This window comes from Cynocephalus volans, chromosome 15, assembly GCF_027409185.1.
Source record: "Cynocephalus volans isolate mCynVol1 chromosome 15, mCynVol1.pri, whole genome shotgun sequence".
NCBI lineage: Eukaryota > Metazoa > Chordata > Mammalia > Dermoptera > Cynocephalidae > Cynocephalus > Cynocephalus volans.
The window spans coordinates 26,655,917-26,676,724 of record NC_084474.1 but is presented as its reverse complement, the minus strand read 5'-3'; the positions used below and the strand labels follow the sequence as shown (position 1 = coordinate 26,676,724).

The following is a 20,808-nucleotide window of genomic DNA, read 5'->3' as shown; positions in this document are numbered from 1 at the left end:
GCAAGACTAACAGATCTCATGGGGTCAGGCTGGACAGATGCCCAACCTCCTGTGCTCTGGCCACGCTGTCAGACAAGATGTGACCTGATACATGGGTTTTGTGGCATGTACTTTCTTTCAAAACCCAATAGTCCACAACTCCTCTGTTGAACTAGGGCTCTAAAATCAATACTCTAGAAAAGGACACACAGTTTTCAGAGTTGAGTCTGATCCATACTTCCTAGAGCTTCAAACATAGAGCAGTCTATCTACAGATCTGACAACTTCCAGAGTGTTTCTAATGATCTTAGGAGACACAATAACGTTCTTCAGAGAAACCCTTCTTCCTCCCATCACCCTCTCCCAAGGATGTCGTGTGACATAGCAGTGGATGAGGCATATGGGTGAGATTCAGAATATCTGGGTTCTGGGCCTCAACACTGCCGCTTCCAGAAATCAGAGCTGCTGAGGCTGGTGCTTAGGGTCTGTCCAGCTTCTTCACTGTTACAGCAGGGGTCCGGGCTGACGCTTTTAAGGACCATTCCAGCTTCTGAATTCTACTACTCTTTTACTCTTCCCATAATTCTTCCATATACACAATCTCATTTTATACAAAACATGCTGCTATGATGGGCAAAACCCACTTAATGATGGGAAAATAGAGATGCAAGGACCTGCTAAATGTGACAAAAATAGAGCTCTGGTTCTATGAGGTCTCTTTTCTTTTAAAAGAAAATCATGCTTTTTAAAATTTAATTTTCCTTAAAAATTTTTTCTTTAGTAATAATTAAAAAAATTAAAAACTAAGAGAATGGCATTGGTTGTTTTAAAAAATGACAGTGTATCTCTGATTCAAAGAAGGTAAGGATAATGTTCCCGAAGATCACATTCTGTCCATGAGCACAGGCCAAAAAGACATGGATTCTGGACAATTTGAGAGAATTAGTTATTGATACCCTTACTTTTTCTTTCTCTTTAAATAGTATACTTTAGTTAATTTAACATGTGGCAGGGGGAAAAGGTTTTCATCTTCTAAATTACCAAACCTACATATACCCTTTTAGATTTTGGTTGAAAGGAAACCAGACACTGAGATTGGTAATTGAATTATCTTGGATGCACATGAGCTACGACAGTTGATTAAGTGTTGCAAAGAGAGAAATACATACATTGATCCTGGCTCTACACTTGGACCACGAATAAAGAAAGGCACTCGAATATCAAAGTCATATGGCATGGATTTCCCCTTGACCAGTCCAAACTGCCCAATGTGGTAACCGTGGTCTGCAGTGTAAATGATGTAAGTGTTCTCCAGCTCCCCCGTCTCCACAAGCATGTTATACAGCTGAAACACAGCACAGGGACGAGTCAGAAGCAATTGTGATGGCATAAGATGACACTCAGTTGTGTTGCTATGATTTTCCCCAAATCTTTTTTCTATTATTTTTAAAAGGCAAGAGTTGCTTTAATAAGGCTGACAAACATGAACATAATCTGCATTTTCTATTTGCTTACAATCTTGGAGGGAAAAGGTCCAGTAATATAGTTGAAACATAACTTTTTAAAATCTGGCAACATTCTATGTATTGGTTTTGTTTGCCTGTTTGATAGAAAATGAAATGAAACTACCCCCACCCCAAACCACATAAAACAACCTGTACCACCAAACTTTATAGGTTTCACTTTGAAAATCCACTATTAAAGCAAATTTTAATATCTATCATCATGCTTATATCTAATTATCAGGGGTTACAAAGAGACTGCCTATGAGCTTGATCCAGCTAAATTCAGACATAGGCATGTTTTATTTGACTTATGCTATGTTTTAAAATTCAGGAAATTTCCAATAAAAATTTCTGTATTTATGGCTTTTTAAAAAAAGTCAGAAGACCTGATGATACTTGATCCACATTTCTACATGACGGAAAAAAAAAAAAAAAAAGACTTTAGGTAGGGCACTTAATTTCTGGTTCATCACAATCCCCACAATTCCTTATTGCCTTATACCAGATCTGTTTTAATCATTTACATTATTTGCTTAATTTCTGAATGCATTTGAAGGTGTGGCCCCTGAATTATGATGTTTTGATTTTTCACTGGCTCCACAAGACCCAAGACTGGAGAGGTAGACAGAATGGGGACAAGATAAAGGAGGAATGATTAAGTTATTGAACACACCCTCTATCTCTTAAGATGATGCTAGAAAATGAAAAAAAAAAAAAAAAAGGATTGGCAAGAATGGGTCTACACAAGGGAAGCTAAGCCAAAACTCATCACCGAGGTAGGTTTATATGCTTACCCTTTCCACAGAATCATCCACTGACATCAAAGTCTGGAGCCTTTTGCGCTGTAGGACGTTTGTAAATTCCATGTGGATGGGCAGCATTGGTCCTGTGTACTGCATAATCCAGTGTTTATCCATATTTGGTGCATAGTTATAACTAGGAGTTCTGAAAATATACAGAAAGGAATCTTACTATATATTTTTTACTTAATCATTTAGGGAAATATCTAAGTTAATGGTTGTGAAATAATCATTAGGAAAGATAATTTAGACGCTGCTAACGTATCTTTCTCTCCCAAGTATCTTTTTGTGTTCACAAGAAGATCTGAAGTTTTCACCACCCCAAACAGCACATATCCTCTGAAGGATAAATTCAGACCTATAAAACCAAGACTGGCAGCTGAACATGTAATTAGGGCGAGTTCATCTGGGTTCACTGAATAAAATTTGTTAAGAAATGCATCAAGATGATTATGGTTATGTTACAGATCTACAGATAAAACTCAGTAATGCAGAAGGGAATGTCCTCATGGTGATGTTAACTCATAAAAATTTTATTGCTAATTAGGCTATTAAATATAGCCACAAATGTGTTATGTGGAATGATGATGAATCATAATTTCAACACACTTTTCTCTTGAATTTATTAGAGTATTTTATTGATTACTTATACGAGGGTACTTCAAAAAGTTCATGTAAAGATTTGAATTATCTTTCAATTCTGCTTTTCCAAACTTTTTGAAGTACTGTCATATATCTAGTCTCCCATGAGTTTTTCTCATTCCTAATCTCTAGACCATTAATTTAATTGAATTTGCTGGAATCATAACCAAGTCTGCTTCTGCAATATACATGTTTACCAATAAAGCTATTCATTTAGTAAACAAATCAATATAGGCACAGAAGCTTAATTTTTGTTAACCACAGGGAGGTGGGTCCTATTGTCCTGTGGGATAGGTTAGTTCAAACCTACATGGGTATTTAGTCTACCGCCAAGATCCAAGCAGTGTCTCATGCATTCCATTGGGAACCTGCAAAATATGTTACCTTTTCTTTGAAGCTTTACCCTACTTCCTTGACCATTAGGTGCTGCCCCCTCCTGCTCCTGAAGTACACACCTATGCTAGAGCAATTCTCATACTGAGAATTATTCACTTATATTTTAGCTCTCTACCCAGACTATAATCCACTTGAAACTTCTCCTTAAACGTTATTAAGAACAAATAATTGTTTGATATTAAAAACTTGATATTTACCATGTGTCAGGTATGGTGCAAAGTGTTTTATGTATAATAACTCATTTAATACCTCAGCTTTTCTGGAAATAGGTTTATCATCCCCATTTTACAACTGAGAAAACCAAGGCTTAGCAAAGTTAAATAACTTCTTTGGATTAACAAAGTTAGTAGGAGGTAGAACCAGGACTGGATTCCAAAGCTCATTTGCTTTAATGAAATGAATGGAGAGTGAAGTTAGGGTTGCTTCATACATCTGAGTTTGCTCTTAATAAGAAGCCCAGCATTACAAACAGCTAGTCTCACAGAACAAGAAACAATCTGTGTTCACGAAAAAACCTGATTACCAGTCTCTATTCTGGGGAGGATCCCCACAATAAAACACTGTGGATAATGATGACTGAAGGTGACTTTGTGCCATTAATTGTGTTATAAAACTAGAGAAACGGCCAAGTGCTGTGATCCCAGTGGTCTCAGGAGTCTTGACTGAGTATTCCACTGGTTCTGTGGGGTGTGAATTTCTCAAGAGGAAAACTCAGAGTTTCTGAGACACATGGTTGTACACTGGAACACGTCCATGCACACTGGGCCATATAAATGCCACCTGTTACTACGTATTTCCTACTGCCAGTGTTTTTGCAGAACCTCTCTTTTCACGGTAGAAAATGCTAGTTTGGTACCATTGGCCTTTTTGGTACACAGTTACCCTGATGATCAGCATGGATGCTGGTTACCTAGCAACAGCGCAAATACTAATGTAACATTTGGCTCAGAAGACACTGTCTGTAAAAGTGTACAAGTTATGCTCAGAAGTGTCAGCTACCTCTGCAAGTTTAAAGAGACAGGTTTAAAGACTGTGGCACAATTTGCTCATCTGTAAATGGGGCTAACAGCACCTGTCTTAAAAATCTATTTTGAGGAACAATGATTTGTGATAAATACGATATACACATATAATTTAAAAAAGCCTAGAGCAAAAAAATAAAAACTAAATAAAAATAAACAAAAACACCTAGAACAGAGGCACATGAGTTTCCTCCAACAAATACATTCCATGTAAGTATCTGGGTTAAAAAAATCTTGTGGTAGTGAAAAACAAACTCTTCAGGTATCACCTGTCATTCTTTTTAAGAGAAACTGTCAATATAAACTTTCTTCTGCCTACCGAGTTAATGATACATGAACCAAATGGTCCCATTTTTTGGCCTGAAGGGGTTCATCATTTCTAAAAGTAAACCAGTCAGAAGGGAAGTGGACTTAAACCCGAGTTTCTTACTCTTCACATTGCCTTACAAACAGGATTAGATTAAAAGGTTAAGGAGGAGGAGGGGAGGGGCTTCTAAATCCCCTTGCAAAGGGTTTTTCACCCATGGGGGTAGTCTGAGGTCAGAGAAATATAGCGAGTCAGTCATGAAAGGTCCCCTCACCATTTACTGATACGTGCCCTGAAAAAGAATACAGCTATAAAAGATTACTCAGGGTTTCTTTATAATACCTAAACATCCTCCTCTGATTGCCTTTGATGTTGAGTTGGCTTAATTTAAAAATAAATCTAGTTGACTTTTTTAAAACCACAAAACCTCAACGCACATAAAAATTACAATAGGTAACTGCAATGCAGGCTCACAGTGGGCGAATTATATCCTCCTCCTTGATGTGCCTGGCATAGCTCCACCTCGCTTTGAGAAACAGGGAAGCTTGCAACAAATTACAAGCCTCAAATTGGGCTCCCGGATTTACAGAGGACATATGTTAAATCTGGCTTATATTAAAAGCGAGAGTTCAGGGCCTGTTGTTAAAGCTGTCCTCCCCCCTCTCCCTTTATTTTTCTTAATTTCTTAATATGGGAGATGACCCCCTACTCTGGGAATGAAATCCCAGGTGGGATCTCAGCAGGCGGGAGGGAGGGGCGTATGCATTTGCCTTTTAAAGGAAGACAGACTGCCACTGCTTCCCTCAGAACAGCAGCTGTTTGGGGATGGCAGGTGGAAGGTCGGGGGTTGCTGGAATTGACAATGTTGTTGAAAAGTGATCTTTTGCCAAAGACCTGTGGTTGCCTCCTGCTGAGCTCTACCAAATTCCTCGAAGATGCAGCCTTCTGTTCCCCAGTGATAATTAAAGTGTGCTTCCCTAACTAAGGATTGACTGAAAATTATTCATACAGGGCCTGGAGCTGTCAACTGGAACACAAGCCACTGAAAGAAGCAGGTAAGTAGTTTAGGGAAAAGTGGAAAACCACATATTCAGTTATTCCAGAATGTTTTGGAATCAGGCCCAAATTCTCATCCTCACAGTATTGCTTACTAGTATGTGATTCTGGAAAACTTTTTTTCATGTAAGCCTCAGTTTCCTCACCTATGTATTGGGAATAACAACTTTAAAGCATTCTTGTGAGGGCTATAAGATTTCTGTGGCTCTGCAGAGCAAATTTTGGGACCACATCATACCCATACTTATAGGCAGCTGGGCAAGAGTTTATCGTTTAATACTGCATTTGATTGCTGTGGTAACTCTGAGGAGTTGTAAAATTCTCATTTTACAAGTGAGAAGGTCAAGCACACAGAGGTGGCTTGGAGAATGCACTGGACAGCATCACACTGACCACAGTCCTGAACCACAGCCCCCATGATGCACCTCAAAATCCCAGTCATTAAAAGGATACATACATTTCTTCCTGTCAAAGTAAGTCCTAAAATCCTTAGCTTTCATCTTGATTTAAAATATCAGCTGCTTCTGCTTCCCATTCAGGTGCCTCCCACTGGTTGTATTTGCTTTTGTTGCAAATACAGGACAAAGTCCGACCCTCCAAATCACATATCAGGGAATAGGTGGATAACATTGGCTATTTGCTTTAAAATTGAGAGGACAAAGGATCACATTGTCATTTTTTGAGTTTCTGTTGCTTTCTTTTTAAAAAAATCAGTGTCAGAGTCATATGGGCCTGGCCTGGTAACTGGTCTGTTTGATAAGGTCTTTACCCAGAACTGTGACCTCGAGACCTTACACTCCCAAGAAAACAAACCTATAGCCCTTGATAGACTATTCTCATATTTAAAAGTTTTAACTTTTCCGATCAAGGCTTCCCTGCATATTGCTTTTGTCTAGTCATTGCTTGCTTGGGTGACTGCTCAGCACACTGGACCAGGGACACTTCAGACCACTGCTTTTGTTAAGTGCAGCCTTCGCCATCACGCCGATTCTCCTTGGGGTTCAATTTTCACTCCAGTATTGCTTATTGACCTAACAGGAGTAAGAATTCTGAAAATCAGTAATGTCACCTTTCTTTTTGATGGGCAGGTATTTTAGGAGACTAATTCTTACTAGCAAAGAAATAGTTTCAAGAAAAGCATGTGTTGTATATTAAATCCATACTTGGGGAGTTGCAGGAAACTTAGCAGTTCAGTTTTACTACTGATGGCCTTTGCTGTCACTCCAGTGAAAATAAATACACTTCTAGTGTTTTGTATTTGAACATGTGTTTTCTTCCTTTGTTATTTAGTCAAATAACAACAAAACCCCTAAGGATCTAACTCTTTAAAGGGCATTGGTAGGAGGACCATCATTCTCTGAAAAGTGGAATAGTCTCAATTCCCAGAATAAGCCAGTTAGATAGATTTAGGGCACACATTCAAAGCATTAAGTTGTAAATTCTACACTTCATCTCCAGAGCCACACCATCTCGGTTTTCACTAAAATTGAACTTACTTAATCAGCTTTGTGGAGATATTCCCCACCTGAGTTCAAATGTCCTTTGGTAGCATTTGAACACATGCAGAATAATACCAAATGATCTTGATTACTGATATATAATAGAAGTAATTTAGAGTCTTTTAATGGTGCTGTGAACACTAATTAGAATTGTGCAAATAATATAGAAACAACCTGTAATGTTAATCATGACTGTGATGTGAATTAAATGCTCCTGGTCTTGTGGGAAGATCACCAGGGTCCAAGAGAACTGAGTTTTGGTTCTAGCTTTGTCCACTCATGTGACCTGGGCAAAGCCATGTGGTCCTTTGTTTAAAAAAAAAGATGACTTTGGGCCTTCATTTTTAAATTTCTAAAATTATGGAGTTAGAGTATCTCTAGGTGTTCCTTTAATTTATGAAATCTATTGTTTAAATATTTTGATACTATTTTTAAAATGTTTTAAGGTCAGCTAGTTGGTGAGGTTAACATGTTTATTCATTTGCTATACAAAAATGAATTGTCCATCTATTGTGTCATCATGCTTAATGGGCATTGTGAGGTATAGAGACTTTTGTCCCTGCCTTTGGGACAAAGCTACCTTGCATAACTCCAGGCACCATTCACGTGACAGTTTATTTGAGTGCTGTTCCCTGGAGTTGTGCAATTCAGGGATCTGGGTAAACAACTAACATTGATGGGATATCAATGACAGTAGTGGATGATAGAACAAAGTAGCAGTATAGAAAAGGGAACAATTAGTTCTGCCCAAATCAGAAATCTTTATGGAGAATTAAAAATTTTTTTCCTTATCTTCAAAAGCATGTCCTTTCATGTATTTATGGAAGAAAAGAGGTAAGGATGTGCAAATCCTTCAAGGCAAGACATTTCTTTCCAGCTTTAGATAATACAGGTGTTTCAAAAACTTTGTCCTGTGACTTACAAAGGTAGTTTTTTTTCAACAAACTATGTTTATCCAAAAGCTCTGCTTTCACAACAATCTTTGCAAATTAGTGAACATGGTTTGTTCTACCATGATTTTATATTGTACTTTGTGTGTGTGTGTGTGTGTGTGTGTGTGTGTGTGTGTGTGTATACATACACACAGTCAAACATATATCCAGGTATGGGAAGAAAGAACTATTGAGCTGGAACCAAAAACAATTTTTTTAAGTTGACAGGGGCATAATTTGTGGGAAGGTGATAAGAGTCCCTTAGCTTCCCATCAAATCACTGGGTAGGTAAATGAAGTCTCCTTTCCTGGCAAGGCTTTTGTCCACAGGTGCATATTATCACAGCACTGAGGCCAGGAAAGAGGAGCATGTTAAGGCACGGGTGAGTTTATAGCTCCCTATGGGGATACTGGGAGGTAATTTACTGAAAGATACAGTAAGGTTTCAGCCATCACAAAGGCTTTATGATATGGATTTTTATGTGCATTATTACGATGGAGGCTCCGTGATTTCTCGGAGGCCATGAGTGACTGAGCTACTGTCTGATTAACCAGTAGTCCCTGTCAGTGAGTGGTCAATAATCCGCCTTCATCCCTGGTTGGTAGGCATAACCTCTACCCTCAGTGTGTGAAGCCAACATGCCGATACTGAACTGGCTTCCTGTCTTTGTTGGGAACGGCAAACACGGGGGAAACCTGATATATTTGCTCGGGTCTGAGAGGGTCAGATAGCTATAACCCAAGACTGGATGAAAGGGATCTGGGTGATGCTTGACCACCAAGGAAGGAGACCTGAAGGAAAGTGTTCCCATTGCCAGTGTCTCCACATCAGCGGAGAGTCTGCGGTGTCTTGCTTTGTTTCCACAGGGCCTGCCAGATATTTCTGCAAAGTACTTAACTTCTTGCCTCCCTTTGCTTGAATGTGTTGCTGATTTCTTGCTAAGGAAGCTGGCCATTCAGTGGCAGCTTGTCTTCAATTCGTCTCACTCCTTTGTGTGAGGACTGAACTCTGACCCTGTACACTCACTCGCTGTGACACGGGACGCACATACCCTCCCTCCAGCCCTTCCTTCCAGGAGCAACCAGGAAGACCTTACAACAAAGATGCCAGGAATTCACACAGCAGATCTCCACATTCTAGGTGCACAAAGCCCAAGGCTTAGCAGCAAAGAGGAGCTGAATTACTCATCCACCCACATGAATTCTTATTTTCTGTGGCTAAGAGTGTTCTCCAAACCGGCACTTGCCCACAGCACACATTTGCACCTGGAAAATATTGGTCCTTATCCTTGTCTGTTCTTTTAGAATGGCCAGGTGTGACAGGCTCACTGCAATGTGCGTCTTAGCTTGTCAAAAGATTTGTCGTGTCACAATGACAAGTGTCAACTTGTCATTTCTTGAACTGCTTCTCCTAAACCTGAAGTTGAACCGTATGAAATTGCACTTTCTGGGGCCGAGCCCGTGGTGCACTCGGGAGAGTGCGGCGCTGGGAGCGTGGCAACGCTCCCGCCGCGGGTTCGGATCCTATATAGGAATGGCCAGTGCACTCACTGAGTGCCGGTCACGAAAAAGACAAAAAAAAAAAAAAAAAAAAAGAAAAAAGAAAAAAAAAGAAATTGCACTTTCTGTAGGTCAAGAAAAATGGAACACTGGCAGTTTCATATGGTTTGTCTTAATAGAAAGGATCAATGAGAATTAGCTCTTATGAAGTGGCTTCCAGGTCCACTGTGTGGGGACTTTACCTATGCTGCTTCTCTTAATTTTTATTCATGGCATTATGTCAAGGTGCTAGTGTTATCCCTATTTTATGGATGACACTGTGGAGATGCTGAGAGATTAAAGATACTGCCTCAGTGAGGAGCTGAGACAGGAAATCAGGCTTGTTTGCCTTTAGGCCTGAATACTTTTCACTCTGCCATGTGTAGATTTTGCTTTATAGAATCACTAGTAAGGACATAGATGGTTCATTTGAACTTAAAAAAAAATAATCTATTTGCATGTGGCCAAGTGACCTCATATTTTGATACTCTCCTCCTGAATGACCACCAGCGAATCTGCTTACAATTATATAGAAACTCACTGAAATCCTCAATATTCTGCAAGCTTCCTTTTTAACTTTTATCCATTATTGCTTTGTTTGAACACCATTCTCCAGTTTCTAGGTCATGTCTTAGATTGTCTCACTTATGCAGTGACCCTTGTCCATGCCGTCTTCCTGAAATCATATACCTAACCTCTGTAGAATCATCTGCAGAAATTTTGCCCATCCTTTGAGGCCCACTTTGTCGTTTTTTCGTGACCAGCACTCAGCCAGTGAGTGCACCGGTCAGTCCTATATAGGATCCGAACCCGCGGCGGGAGCGCGCTCCCAGCGCAGCACTCTACCAAGTGCGCCACGGGCTCGGCCCGAGGCCCACTTTGAATGATTCTTCATCCATGAGATTTTCCTGGTTCCCCTGAAAGACGTGAATGCTTCTTTGTCCACAGTTCCACAGCCTTGTCACTGTCTGCTCTGTACTTGCCACTTCTGGTACTACTAGTTATATGGCTATTTGGACACTTGCCCATCCTCTGCTTAGAGCAGAGGTTGGGGCAAGCTTATTCTACAAAGGATCAGATAGTAAATATTTGAAGCTTTGCAAGTCATATGGTACACCTGCCATAACTACTCAACTTGGCTGTTGTATCATGGCAGGAGCCATAGACAATACATAAATGAATAAGCATGGCTGTGTTTCAATAAAGCTTTATTAACAAAAACTGGTGGCAAGTTGGATTTGGACTGCAGGCCTCAGTGGGCCATCCCCTGTTCTGGCTTATCAGTTCCTAAATGTTAGCAATTGTGTCTTCCTCATGCCTATATCCCTGCTGTGCTATATAGCACCACAGGCAGTGCTCATAAGTATATGAGGAACTAAAAAGAATTTTTAATTGCTAGGATCAGCGATGCTTTTTAAAAAGCTATTGTGGACGCCCTGAGAACTCTGCAGACTCCTCTCCTCATGCAATTATTGTCTGTATATGCAACTGAGCTGTCAGAACTTCTTGACCTGCAGCTGATTTTCCCATAGGCTTATGACCTTGCCTTGAAGCTTCAAAGGCCGGCTGGCTTCTAAGGAGCCATAAAACACCGTATTTTGTCAGCCCCTTCTCCTCAAACTGTGAGAAACACCTGTCAGGTTTACAGTTGTAGAAAGTCACTTTAGGCTGGGATTCTGCTAATGAAACAAAGGAAGCTACACAGAGTTATTTCTGATTCAACAGAAAAGGTGGGTTCCATGATACTGAAGAAACTTTCGTTAAATCGGCTGGTTACCAAACTTGTAAGTGAGTAATGGAGAACCACTTGCTCCTCGTGGGCTTCATTCATGAATGTAGCTGCAGGGTTGCATGTAGGGTAAGGTCTTTAGAAGCTTATATATCTGCCCATGGAGTTGATTCCAAACCACAATGGCTCATCCAGACCATATTCTACAGTTGCTGGGGTGACCTTTTTATTAGTTGATAATATTTTATGCATTAAAATGCTTCTATCCTCCAAGTTTTTGGGCATGGTCATTTGGCTTCATATTTATTGTTAGTTCCTGTCCTAAGTCAGCTCTGACCTTCTTTCTAGTCTAAATCACTTGATATGATAGAGGTGATCTAAATACTACTGTCCAGAAATCATCAGTCAATTAGTTATAATAAGATAAGAATATAAGAAAAAAGCTCTCCAGGGACCAGCAACTAGAGTGCCTATCTATTTTCATAAGATTCTGTCTGTCTGGAGTCTTGGCTAGTGTGGATGAAAAGGGATAGTATTTAAGCACAAATAGATTAAGAACCAATCTTGGAGGTTTAGTGCTAAAAGAAACAGATATCAATTCCCTGTGCCCTACCTCTCTAACGACCAAGCTTTCAGCAGACATAGAGCCAGCTCTCTGCGTGGAAGGCTGCATATTGATTGCAACGACTGGGAAGAAACCGTGTCGACAGAGTAAACAACGAAATCATGTTCTCTGCTGCCAAAGCATCTAGACTTTTCCACCCTTGGCTAGTGAGAATTATCAGCTCCTGCCTCTCAAAAGGAAACCTCAGGTTATTTTACAGCTGTGGCCTGAGAAGGCCTCTTGGGCAAGCCACTCAAGCTGTCTTCTGCAGCCGTCCTAATTGCACATCTGCAGCTAAGCTCCTGCAGTATTCTTGGAGAAAATAAACCCATGTTTCCACAGCCAGACCAGGGGTTGCCACTCTGCTGCTAAGAGAAGCATAACACTAGGTCATCATTATTATTTGAGCACACTCAGGAACATTATTTAAGACAACTGAAGGGAACTCTTGGTGGAAACTGCCTTCACCCACCCTGTGTGCATCTCTTCCTTTCCATTTAGCTACTTGTAAATGTTGGCAGTGTGGCTCTTAATCAAACCACCTACACAAAGCCCTTTATTTCAGGCCCGGAGGCTCTGCCTGTTCTGCACTGAAATTTTCCTCTCATAGCAGAAGCCTGTGTTCCTGAGTTGTGGCTACGGGGCATGGAAGGAAACGGGGTAAAGAGGAGCTGGGGTGGGGAGCAGCAGACAGGGCCTTGCGGGGCAGGTCACAGAGCTGATGTTTTACTCACATGTGTTGGGAAGCGTTGGGGTACAGTTTTGAGAACTGTGGGGCTGAGTCCTCGGGGCCGTGGGGTGCAGCGTGGCTGATCACCATCATAATGGGCCTATGGGGATACATTCTCTTAGACATTTTGAAGTAATTAATGCTCTCGTTAGTGATTAAGTCTGTGAAGTAGTCCTGAAACATATATTCGACACAAAACAAAAATTACAAAAGGTGACATTCATCAGATCACATGTGAATACCGCTTTCCTCAGAAGTAACTCACTGAATGGGGGAGATATGGTCTAACGCAGCAAGGAAGACTGTTCCTCCCAAGGCAGCAAAACTCCTTCAGTAACAGAGAAAATTGGCTGCCAGTTACTTCTAGGGGTCTTGGCTCAATAATGTGCAAACAATTCACTTTCAGTAATACATAACTTAGCAAATAAGAAAGAAAAAAGTCAAGTCTTGTTTGCCCAAGATAATGACCAGATCTGGCAATACAAGGACTACAGAACATGAAACACCGGATACATATTTCATTCTCAGGTTTCGTTGATGTAATTCATTGGCAAAAAATTTAATTACTTCAAGGGCAGGAAACACCCACGCCCACATCAGATTCACAGTTGCAGAACACACACACACACACACACAAATGCACAAACACAAGAAATGATCTTTTCTCCGAATTAAAAATTCACCTGTGGGAATTACACAATTGCTAGTCAAAGCCATGGCCAAAATCTGGGAGCTCGGGGAAAAGCTGCAGCATTTGATCAATTAATTTACTTGAAACACTTAAATATGGGGAGCAGTTGATTTCCTGCAGATTATGCTGTGTTAATTGCACAACTAAAGTAATACAGCTGCTGGGATTAGAGCCTGACTTGCTAATAAAATGACTTAACCCACAGTCAGGGGTGCTGAAGCAAGTCTGTAAGGGAGAGGGAGGAAATGGAATGAAAAGAAAAGAAAAGAAAAGATGAAAACTTAAATTAAACCACCTGCTTCCTCTAAGTGTATATTATTGGCCTGGAGCTCCAGTATAAACTTTATTCAGAAAGTGTCCAGGCAATGTTCACAATGTCTAAGACTTCCAGACGTGGCTAATCACATGTTGTGGATTTAAGGACCAGAACAGCTGCGAAAGCAGTGCCAGAGGGACGAAATCTGTGTCACATGTCATTGTGACGACAAGCCCACAGGCTATCCCCATCTTTCACTGGGGTGTCTGTTTCATTTCTGACTTAAAAAAAGATATATATTCTTTCTGGACACAGTTGTCTTTGACACTTAATCAGCTGTGATAATGAGCAGGTTATGCTGATTTAGTTTTTGGAGAGAATTTTGATGACTTTGCTCTCCTTAGGACAACAGGGAAAGAAAGGTTAATAGCTTGAATAAAAAGCATGAAAAGCATCCCCACAGATAGAGAACATAGCAGTGACAATTAGTGCATGGGGCCTACATCGCTGGCATGCAATGACTGTATCCACAACTGGGGAGATGACCTAGGGTAGGTGAGTGGTTGAGCCACTCCAGGATGCTTTTTCCTTGTCTTTGGAAATGAGGACATTGCCCAAATTTACCTCTAAGGACCCTGCCAACTCTCAACTTTGGTGAGTCTGGAAGCCTATTAGCAATGTTTGTGAATTCATTTGTATTCATTGTTTTCTGAAGGATATGAAAGCGAGACTTACACCTTATCTCCAACCAAGTCCCTTGTACTCAAATCAGGCCAAGCATAAACACAGCCATGTGCCAAAATTAAATCAAGTTCTCTCTTTCTGGTTTCTACCAAGTGCTATAGACTGTAGAGAGGGGTTGCTAGACAGAGCAGATTCTCGGCTTCTTTTAGGTAAAGAGATGGGCATGGCTAGAAGGGAAGGGAATATTTTAGGTAAATTAGCAGGCTAAATTCAAACATTTTCCCCTTCACTCTTATGATCCGAAAAATTTTAAAATTTAAGTTAGCATCACAAAACCTTTGTGAATTTTTAAGTCAAATCTGGGATCCATTTGTCAGAGAAACATCGATTCAGGGACATGTCGATTTCAGTTTCTATGAACTGACCTGGAAATCCTAGGACTGGCAGCCTTTTGTGGACTGCCATGGGGCAGATGTCCTTGTCACATATACTAAGCTTGGTCAGACAGGAGTAAAAGCAAGGAATGTGGTTTCCCAACCTTTAATTTTCACACTCGTCTGCTCTTATTCTCATATCTAAACTTGAAACGACAGACAAAATATACTTTCACCCCAGTGAAAAGTGAAACAGTGAAAGATGAACATCTGATTATGTGGACATGTCCTCCAGATCCAGTGAGAGGGGCAAACAAAAATTGTGACAAGACAGAGCAGAGGATCTATGATTTTCTTGATGATACTTTCATCAAAGGCTGATTGCCTTTCATCCTAATGAGGGACGAAAAATCACTGTACAAAGGCAGTGTTCCTTGGGAGTCTTTTTCTTTTTCTGGAGTTTAAAATTACCTTAAAATTTCTCATTCTAACATTGTGAGAACATAGAAAGTCAATCTTGTGGATAGTTTAACTCACTGAAAATGGCTTTCCCCCATTATGCACAAAGTAAATTGATGCAGTGTAAAAGTGCCTGAAAATTACCTTTGCATAATCAAATCCATGCTTTTCTTTGATGCCATTGCGACAAACAGTGTAATTATAGAAACGAGAATTCTTGATTAATCCAAGCCATTCTCGCCACCCGGGAGGGATGTAGCTGCCATTATATTCATTGAGGTATTTTCCAAAAAAGGCTGCAATGGAAAGAAAGGATTATTTTCTCATATAAAATGATTAATTATAAATAAATGCATAAATATGAAATCATGACTTGAAAAAGAGATGGTAGAGCAAAAATTAACCTAGGTAACAGTGAATGCCAACATGATATTAATGTAATACTCTGATCTTTTGGCAAAGTGACATACACACATTTTTCCTTTTGAATACATGTAAGTAGCACCATATACATGGACTATGGTTCCATAAAATCACCATAATGATCACGGCACTCTAGTTGCCTCTATTTCTCATGGTCCTACTGGTATAAAACCAGAATATGCTCTTTTATTAAGTTGATGTAACCATCAGAGAAGTAGCCAGTGTGAGATTTGGAATGCTACCACTGGGCAAATGTTGGAGAACTGAAAAGCTCAGTATTTGTGATAAAACAGGTTCTCTAACTTTCTGTTTGAAAGAGTTGCGAATTATAAAAACATTATTGAAAAGTTTGTCTTTGATTTTGTATATTCTGAGAGTACAAATTTTCCAAAACAGAGAAATGTGGCACACTTCACTTTTAGGGGATATGGTTGGGGTTTTTATGTCACATGCATTTTATGTCATGAGTGTTTATGTTATGTGCATTTTATGAACGTATATGTCTATTATTGGTAATAAAAAATTCTAGCAACATAGAGTTAGTAGATTACTAATTTTCGTAGAATTATAACATAATAAAAGTATAAGTGCCACAAAAACACCCCTGTTCATTAAAAAGAACAGTTCCACGAAAGAACTTCACATTTGTAACTTCGTCATGTCACATCTAAGAAAGGCCACTATGCGACAGGGCTGACTGATCCCTCCCCGGGAGGGAGACTGCAAACTTGGTCCTCTGCTAAACATGACAACAGGAGGGGAAAAGGGGAGATAAAGAGAGGTTAGGATGGAACAAAATGGGTTAGATCTTGAAGTCAAATACCTCTAAATATCAGAAGGGTGGCTGTACAGGTATTGTTGGGGCATTTTTGAAAGAGAAAGAGGGTATTATTTGTAATTATCGTCATTACACTAGGAAAATAGGTATAAAAAAGCACTATTTTGGGCAAACCTAAGTGTTTAGTCACCCTGTTTAGCCACACACACATACATCCTCTTCCTTAAGTATGAAGAGCTAGAGAAAACTTTACTATATACATGTATAGGTATATACATATGTGTGCATATATGTATATGAGAGTACTTCAAAAAGTTTACAGAAAGATTTGTATTATCTTTCAGTTCTATTTTTCCCTGAACTTTCTGAAGTACCCTTGTATTGGTGTACACACACACACACACACTCCTATACATACACACACATGAATGAAAGTTTTAGTTTTTCTGATTTTTATAAGGCTGCAGCAACCTTTTGTTTTAGGCAGGACCACGTTTTGTGGCCAGCCAGACGCCTTCCACATCAAAGCCACTTCCTGGCTTTACAGGTGTCTCCCGTTACATGGCAAAAGGTAGTTCCTGGCAGACTGGCTTGGGTTGATAAGAATGGACTCTAGAATTGAGGCACTTTATTGGTATTGGTCCTAAAACACACAGTTTTGAATCTTACACCTATTCAGTGTACAGCACTTCTGTGTCTCTATGGGATAGCTGTCCAGCTTGCTTTCATCTTTGATATACAACTACCTGTAGATTATCTCCATCTGAATGTTGTACTTGCCCCTTAATTAACGCAATTGTCCCAAATGGAATTAACCCTTTTCCCTTTCAAATTTACTTCCGTCCTCAGATGTCCTTTAATGCTCTGAATGGCATCATCACTCTCCCCGTGAGCCAGGCTTGGCGGCCCAGGGCCTCCGCTTCCACTGGCTCCTGTGCCCCTTGCTGAGCAGCTGCCATCACCTGCACATTCCGCCTTGGCAATGGCATGCAAGTCCATCCCTCTTTCTCTGGGGATCGGACAGCCCTCATGGATGTTCCCAGTCCCATGAGCGGCTTTTCCAGCTACGCTCAGGGTCCTTCCACTCTCACTGACCCCAGTTAATCTTCCTGAGGACTAGCTCAAGTCACATCACTCTCTTCTCACAATTTCAGATGGCCCTTGTTGCCTGCAGAATAAAGTTTCTAGCTTGCTGTGCAAAGCCGACCCCGGATCTGGGCCCGATCCCTCTCTTTCCAGCTCCAGCTTGCATTCCTCTGTCACTCGTCCCTCTCTCAAGTACTGTGTTTCCTCTGCTTGCTCTCTGGTTTCCACCTCTCTGGCTTTGCTTGTGTTGGTCTCTCTACTTGTATCAAGGTCAGAGCAGATGCCATTTCGCTCACAGCCTCCGCCAGAACTGATCTTGGTGGCTCTAAAGCCATCTTCCCTTTCTCCCTTGTGCTATGGTCATGTTTACATAGAAACTGAATCCCCCTCTGATTGTAAGCTTTTTGAGGACAAAAATGCCTTTGTGACCCCACCCGCCCTCCCTGCACACAGCAAAGGGATCCTTAATTTTTGTTTCTTAAACTGGAGTTCACGGATTCAATGTATTCTGGGGATTCTACAAGTTCTAGACTTTTAAAATTTGTGTTTTTACTTGAGTTACAATTTTTTAAAGTTGATTTGGTCTTCTACATATTTTCATAGACTAGAGCTTCAGAGTTTCAGAAGCTGATATTTTTTTTACCAGATTTGTTTTCTTTCAAAAGAGTCTGGACTCAAAGCTGAGAAACATGGCCATGTTCGTTTATTTGTCGAATGAATGTTTATCTGTTGAATCTGTGAATGAGTGAATCAATCAAGTGGTCAATCAGCTCAACACCCACTGCTTGAGGTTTCCCCCAGGGCCCCTGAGCAGATTGATGGGCGTAGGACAAAGTGTCAGAGTGTCTCACATCTGATGACTCTGGATTTCCCACTGGGCTGACTATGCGCAGTAGTTCTTGTCTCTAGACACTAATCAACCTTTTCACTTAGAACCACAAGATGATTCTGTTTTTCTGACAAAATGCAACATGACTGGGAGTCACAGGCAGCAGATCAACACCACACCCCACTGACGTCGGTTCAGAAGGGGACTGTTTCCAGGAACCTCAGGCCCAGCTCTTCTCTTTTGCCTCCTTCTCACCCCTGGGGGTTTATCCCACTTTTCTATCCTTGTTTTCAGAGAGATAAAAGAGCATCGTGGTTTAGAAAATACACCCTAGAGCCAGCCTGCCTGTGTTCAAATACTGACTCTGCTGCTTGCTAGCTATCCATACACAGGCCAGTTATTTAACCTTCATGACAATAATAGTGGCAGACTGTTGTGAGGATTAAGTGAGTTATTACATATATAAAGCATTTAAAACAGAGCCTGGTACATAAGAAGGGCATACTAAGTGCTGCTACTACTGATATTATTATTCGCATCACCATCATTATCTTTGCCACTCTGTCTTCTGATTTTAAATCTTTACCATTCTACAGTGTAAGAAAATCTTGCTTTAGAGTTCTGCTCTTGTGCATGTGAAAACATCTCTTGAGAGGTTACAGACTTTTCCTCCCCAGTATGACTTATTTTGCGGCAATAAATTCTCCCCCATTTGACTTACATTTTCCTGCTTAATTAGTTTTTAAATTTTTCCTGCTATTTTATTTTTATTTATTTTTTTATTTTCCATTCAAAGCAGCCCTGCCAAGTCATTCCTGCCCTTCCCTCACTGTTTTACTTTTTAGCTTAGTTTGTACTGTTTTCTACCCATTGCCATGGTACTACTCTTTGCCTTAATCCTTCCCTTATGAACTATTCCTTCAAGTCTCTTAACAGTCCTTGTTATTTGCTTCAGAATTCCCTCCAGGTTTTCGGTGTGTTTGTGTTCATGGAGTGTAAAAAATGTACTCAGTATACCAGATGTGCCCTCACGCACCACACTGGTTGCAAGAGGGTCCATGACCTTGTGCATCACAATGTGACATGCAGCGTGCTCAGCCCTGAGTTACTCTGGCCCTTCTTGTTGGCTCCCGACATTGAGACTCATTTGTAATCACCCCTGGCCTCTTTCGACATTATGTTTCCTGGCAGTGCTCTGCAATTGATTATCTGGACTTCTAATTATTTTCCTCCAGATGTACTACATCTCTTTCTGCCTCCCTAAGGTGAATTTCATTTTCTTGCCCATTTTGCCATGAGGTCTATGAATGGAGTATGTCTAGTTCCGAGTTTTTCTATCCTTGGCATTGGCAATTCAATTCAACTCCTACTATCTGAATACATCACTCACATGACATCTATACCTGTCCTTCTACGTCCTTTTCTTGTTTGGACACAATTAAACACTTCCCTTCATAGCTGTTTAAGAAGGTGGTGGGAGGTTGGGTGACAGAGAGAAAGATCAGAGAGACTTGATTATAATTATTGCTGGCTTTAGACCATGCTACTCCTGTGTAGAACCACCTGTCACATAATCTTAGAAAAATTTTCTTGAACTATTTGTAGTAAAGGCATTTATTTTTAAGTCAGCAATAGGACCTATACAAAAGATTTGATGCTGTGAAGTCAAATCTTATTTAATATATCAAATGATACATTGAGATTTTACTCCATGTAATTGATAGGCTTGAGGTGGCAGGATTTCATGGTTGTGTACATAATTCTGAAACAAGTTAAAATTATGATTTATGTTAGTTTATATACATGAGTCTGGTTTTCCCAACTAGATTATAAGTCTAGTGAAGACAGGAATCTTACTTAATATCTCTTCATCTCCCAGTGTCTAGTGTAGTTCCAATATTCTACTTGGTTCAATAAATGTATGCTATAGCTCTTGTTTATGTACCTATCAAAAATCTATATCCCATAACCCGTAAAAATAAGAATATTAGTTTGTCTTACTTTAAGGGAACTGTACATTTAAAAAATCCCATATTGGAGAATAAATATGCTTGCTCTAAGTTACATAAATAAGTTTTGAAATATAAAAAGACACAAAATTAGAAAATAGATTAATTAGTCTAAATTGATTTTTTATGAAAGAATTCTTTACAAAATGATGTATTGCAGATCTTTATTAAAAATGGCCCCTTTCACACCAGCCATATGAAGTAGAATTAGTCTGACTAACATTTCATTCATATGTGATTTTATGTAGCAAGTATTACAACTGTATTTTGAATACTACAATTTTTAAATGAATCAATACAATAGTTATAGATTATAATGAAGTGAAATATAATTTTGGACAGAAAAGGAATAATTCTAGTCCAATATCTCCATTACAGAGGTTGGAAAACTGGCCTGTCCACGTTCTAAAAACAAAGTAAGGGCTGAGTAGGACGTGACTCCAGCACCTTTAGTTTTAGTTCAGGGTTTTTTTCTAACAC

The 20,808-nt window shown here is 40.0% G+C and overlaps 1 protein-coding gene across 6 annotated transcripts in view; it reads right to left on the bottom strand.

Moving 5' to 3' along the window:
* Window positions 1–20,808, bottom strand: part of SULF1 (sulfatase 1) — a 155,988-nt gene that overhangs the window by 50,675 nt on the left and 84,505 nt on the right. For 5 of the 6 annotated variants that reach the window (XM_063079110.1, XM_063079114.1, XM_063079111.1 and 2 more), the window contains exons 5-8: window positions 15,348–15,499; window positions 12,744–12,913; window positions 2,279–2,429; window positions 1,149–1,324 (exon numbers count right to left, since the gene is read on the bottom strand). In XM_063079110.1, the coding sequence (XP_062935180.1) occupies window positions 1,149–1,324; window positions 2,279–2,429; window positions 12,744–12,913; window positions 15,348–15,499 (649 nt within the window). Of the gene's footprint in view, window positions 1–1,148; window positions 1,325–2,278; window positions 2,430–12,743; window positions 12,914–14,421; window positions 14,450–15,347; window positions 15,500–20,808 lie in introns of those variants that run through there. The other variant, XM_063079113.1, reaches the window with a different exon arrangement.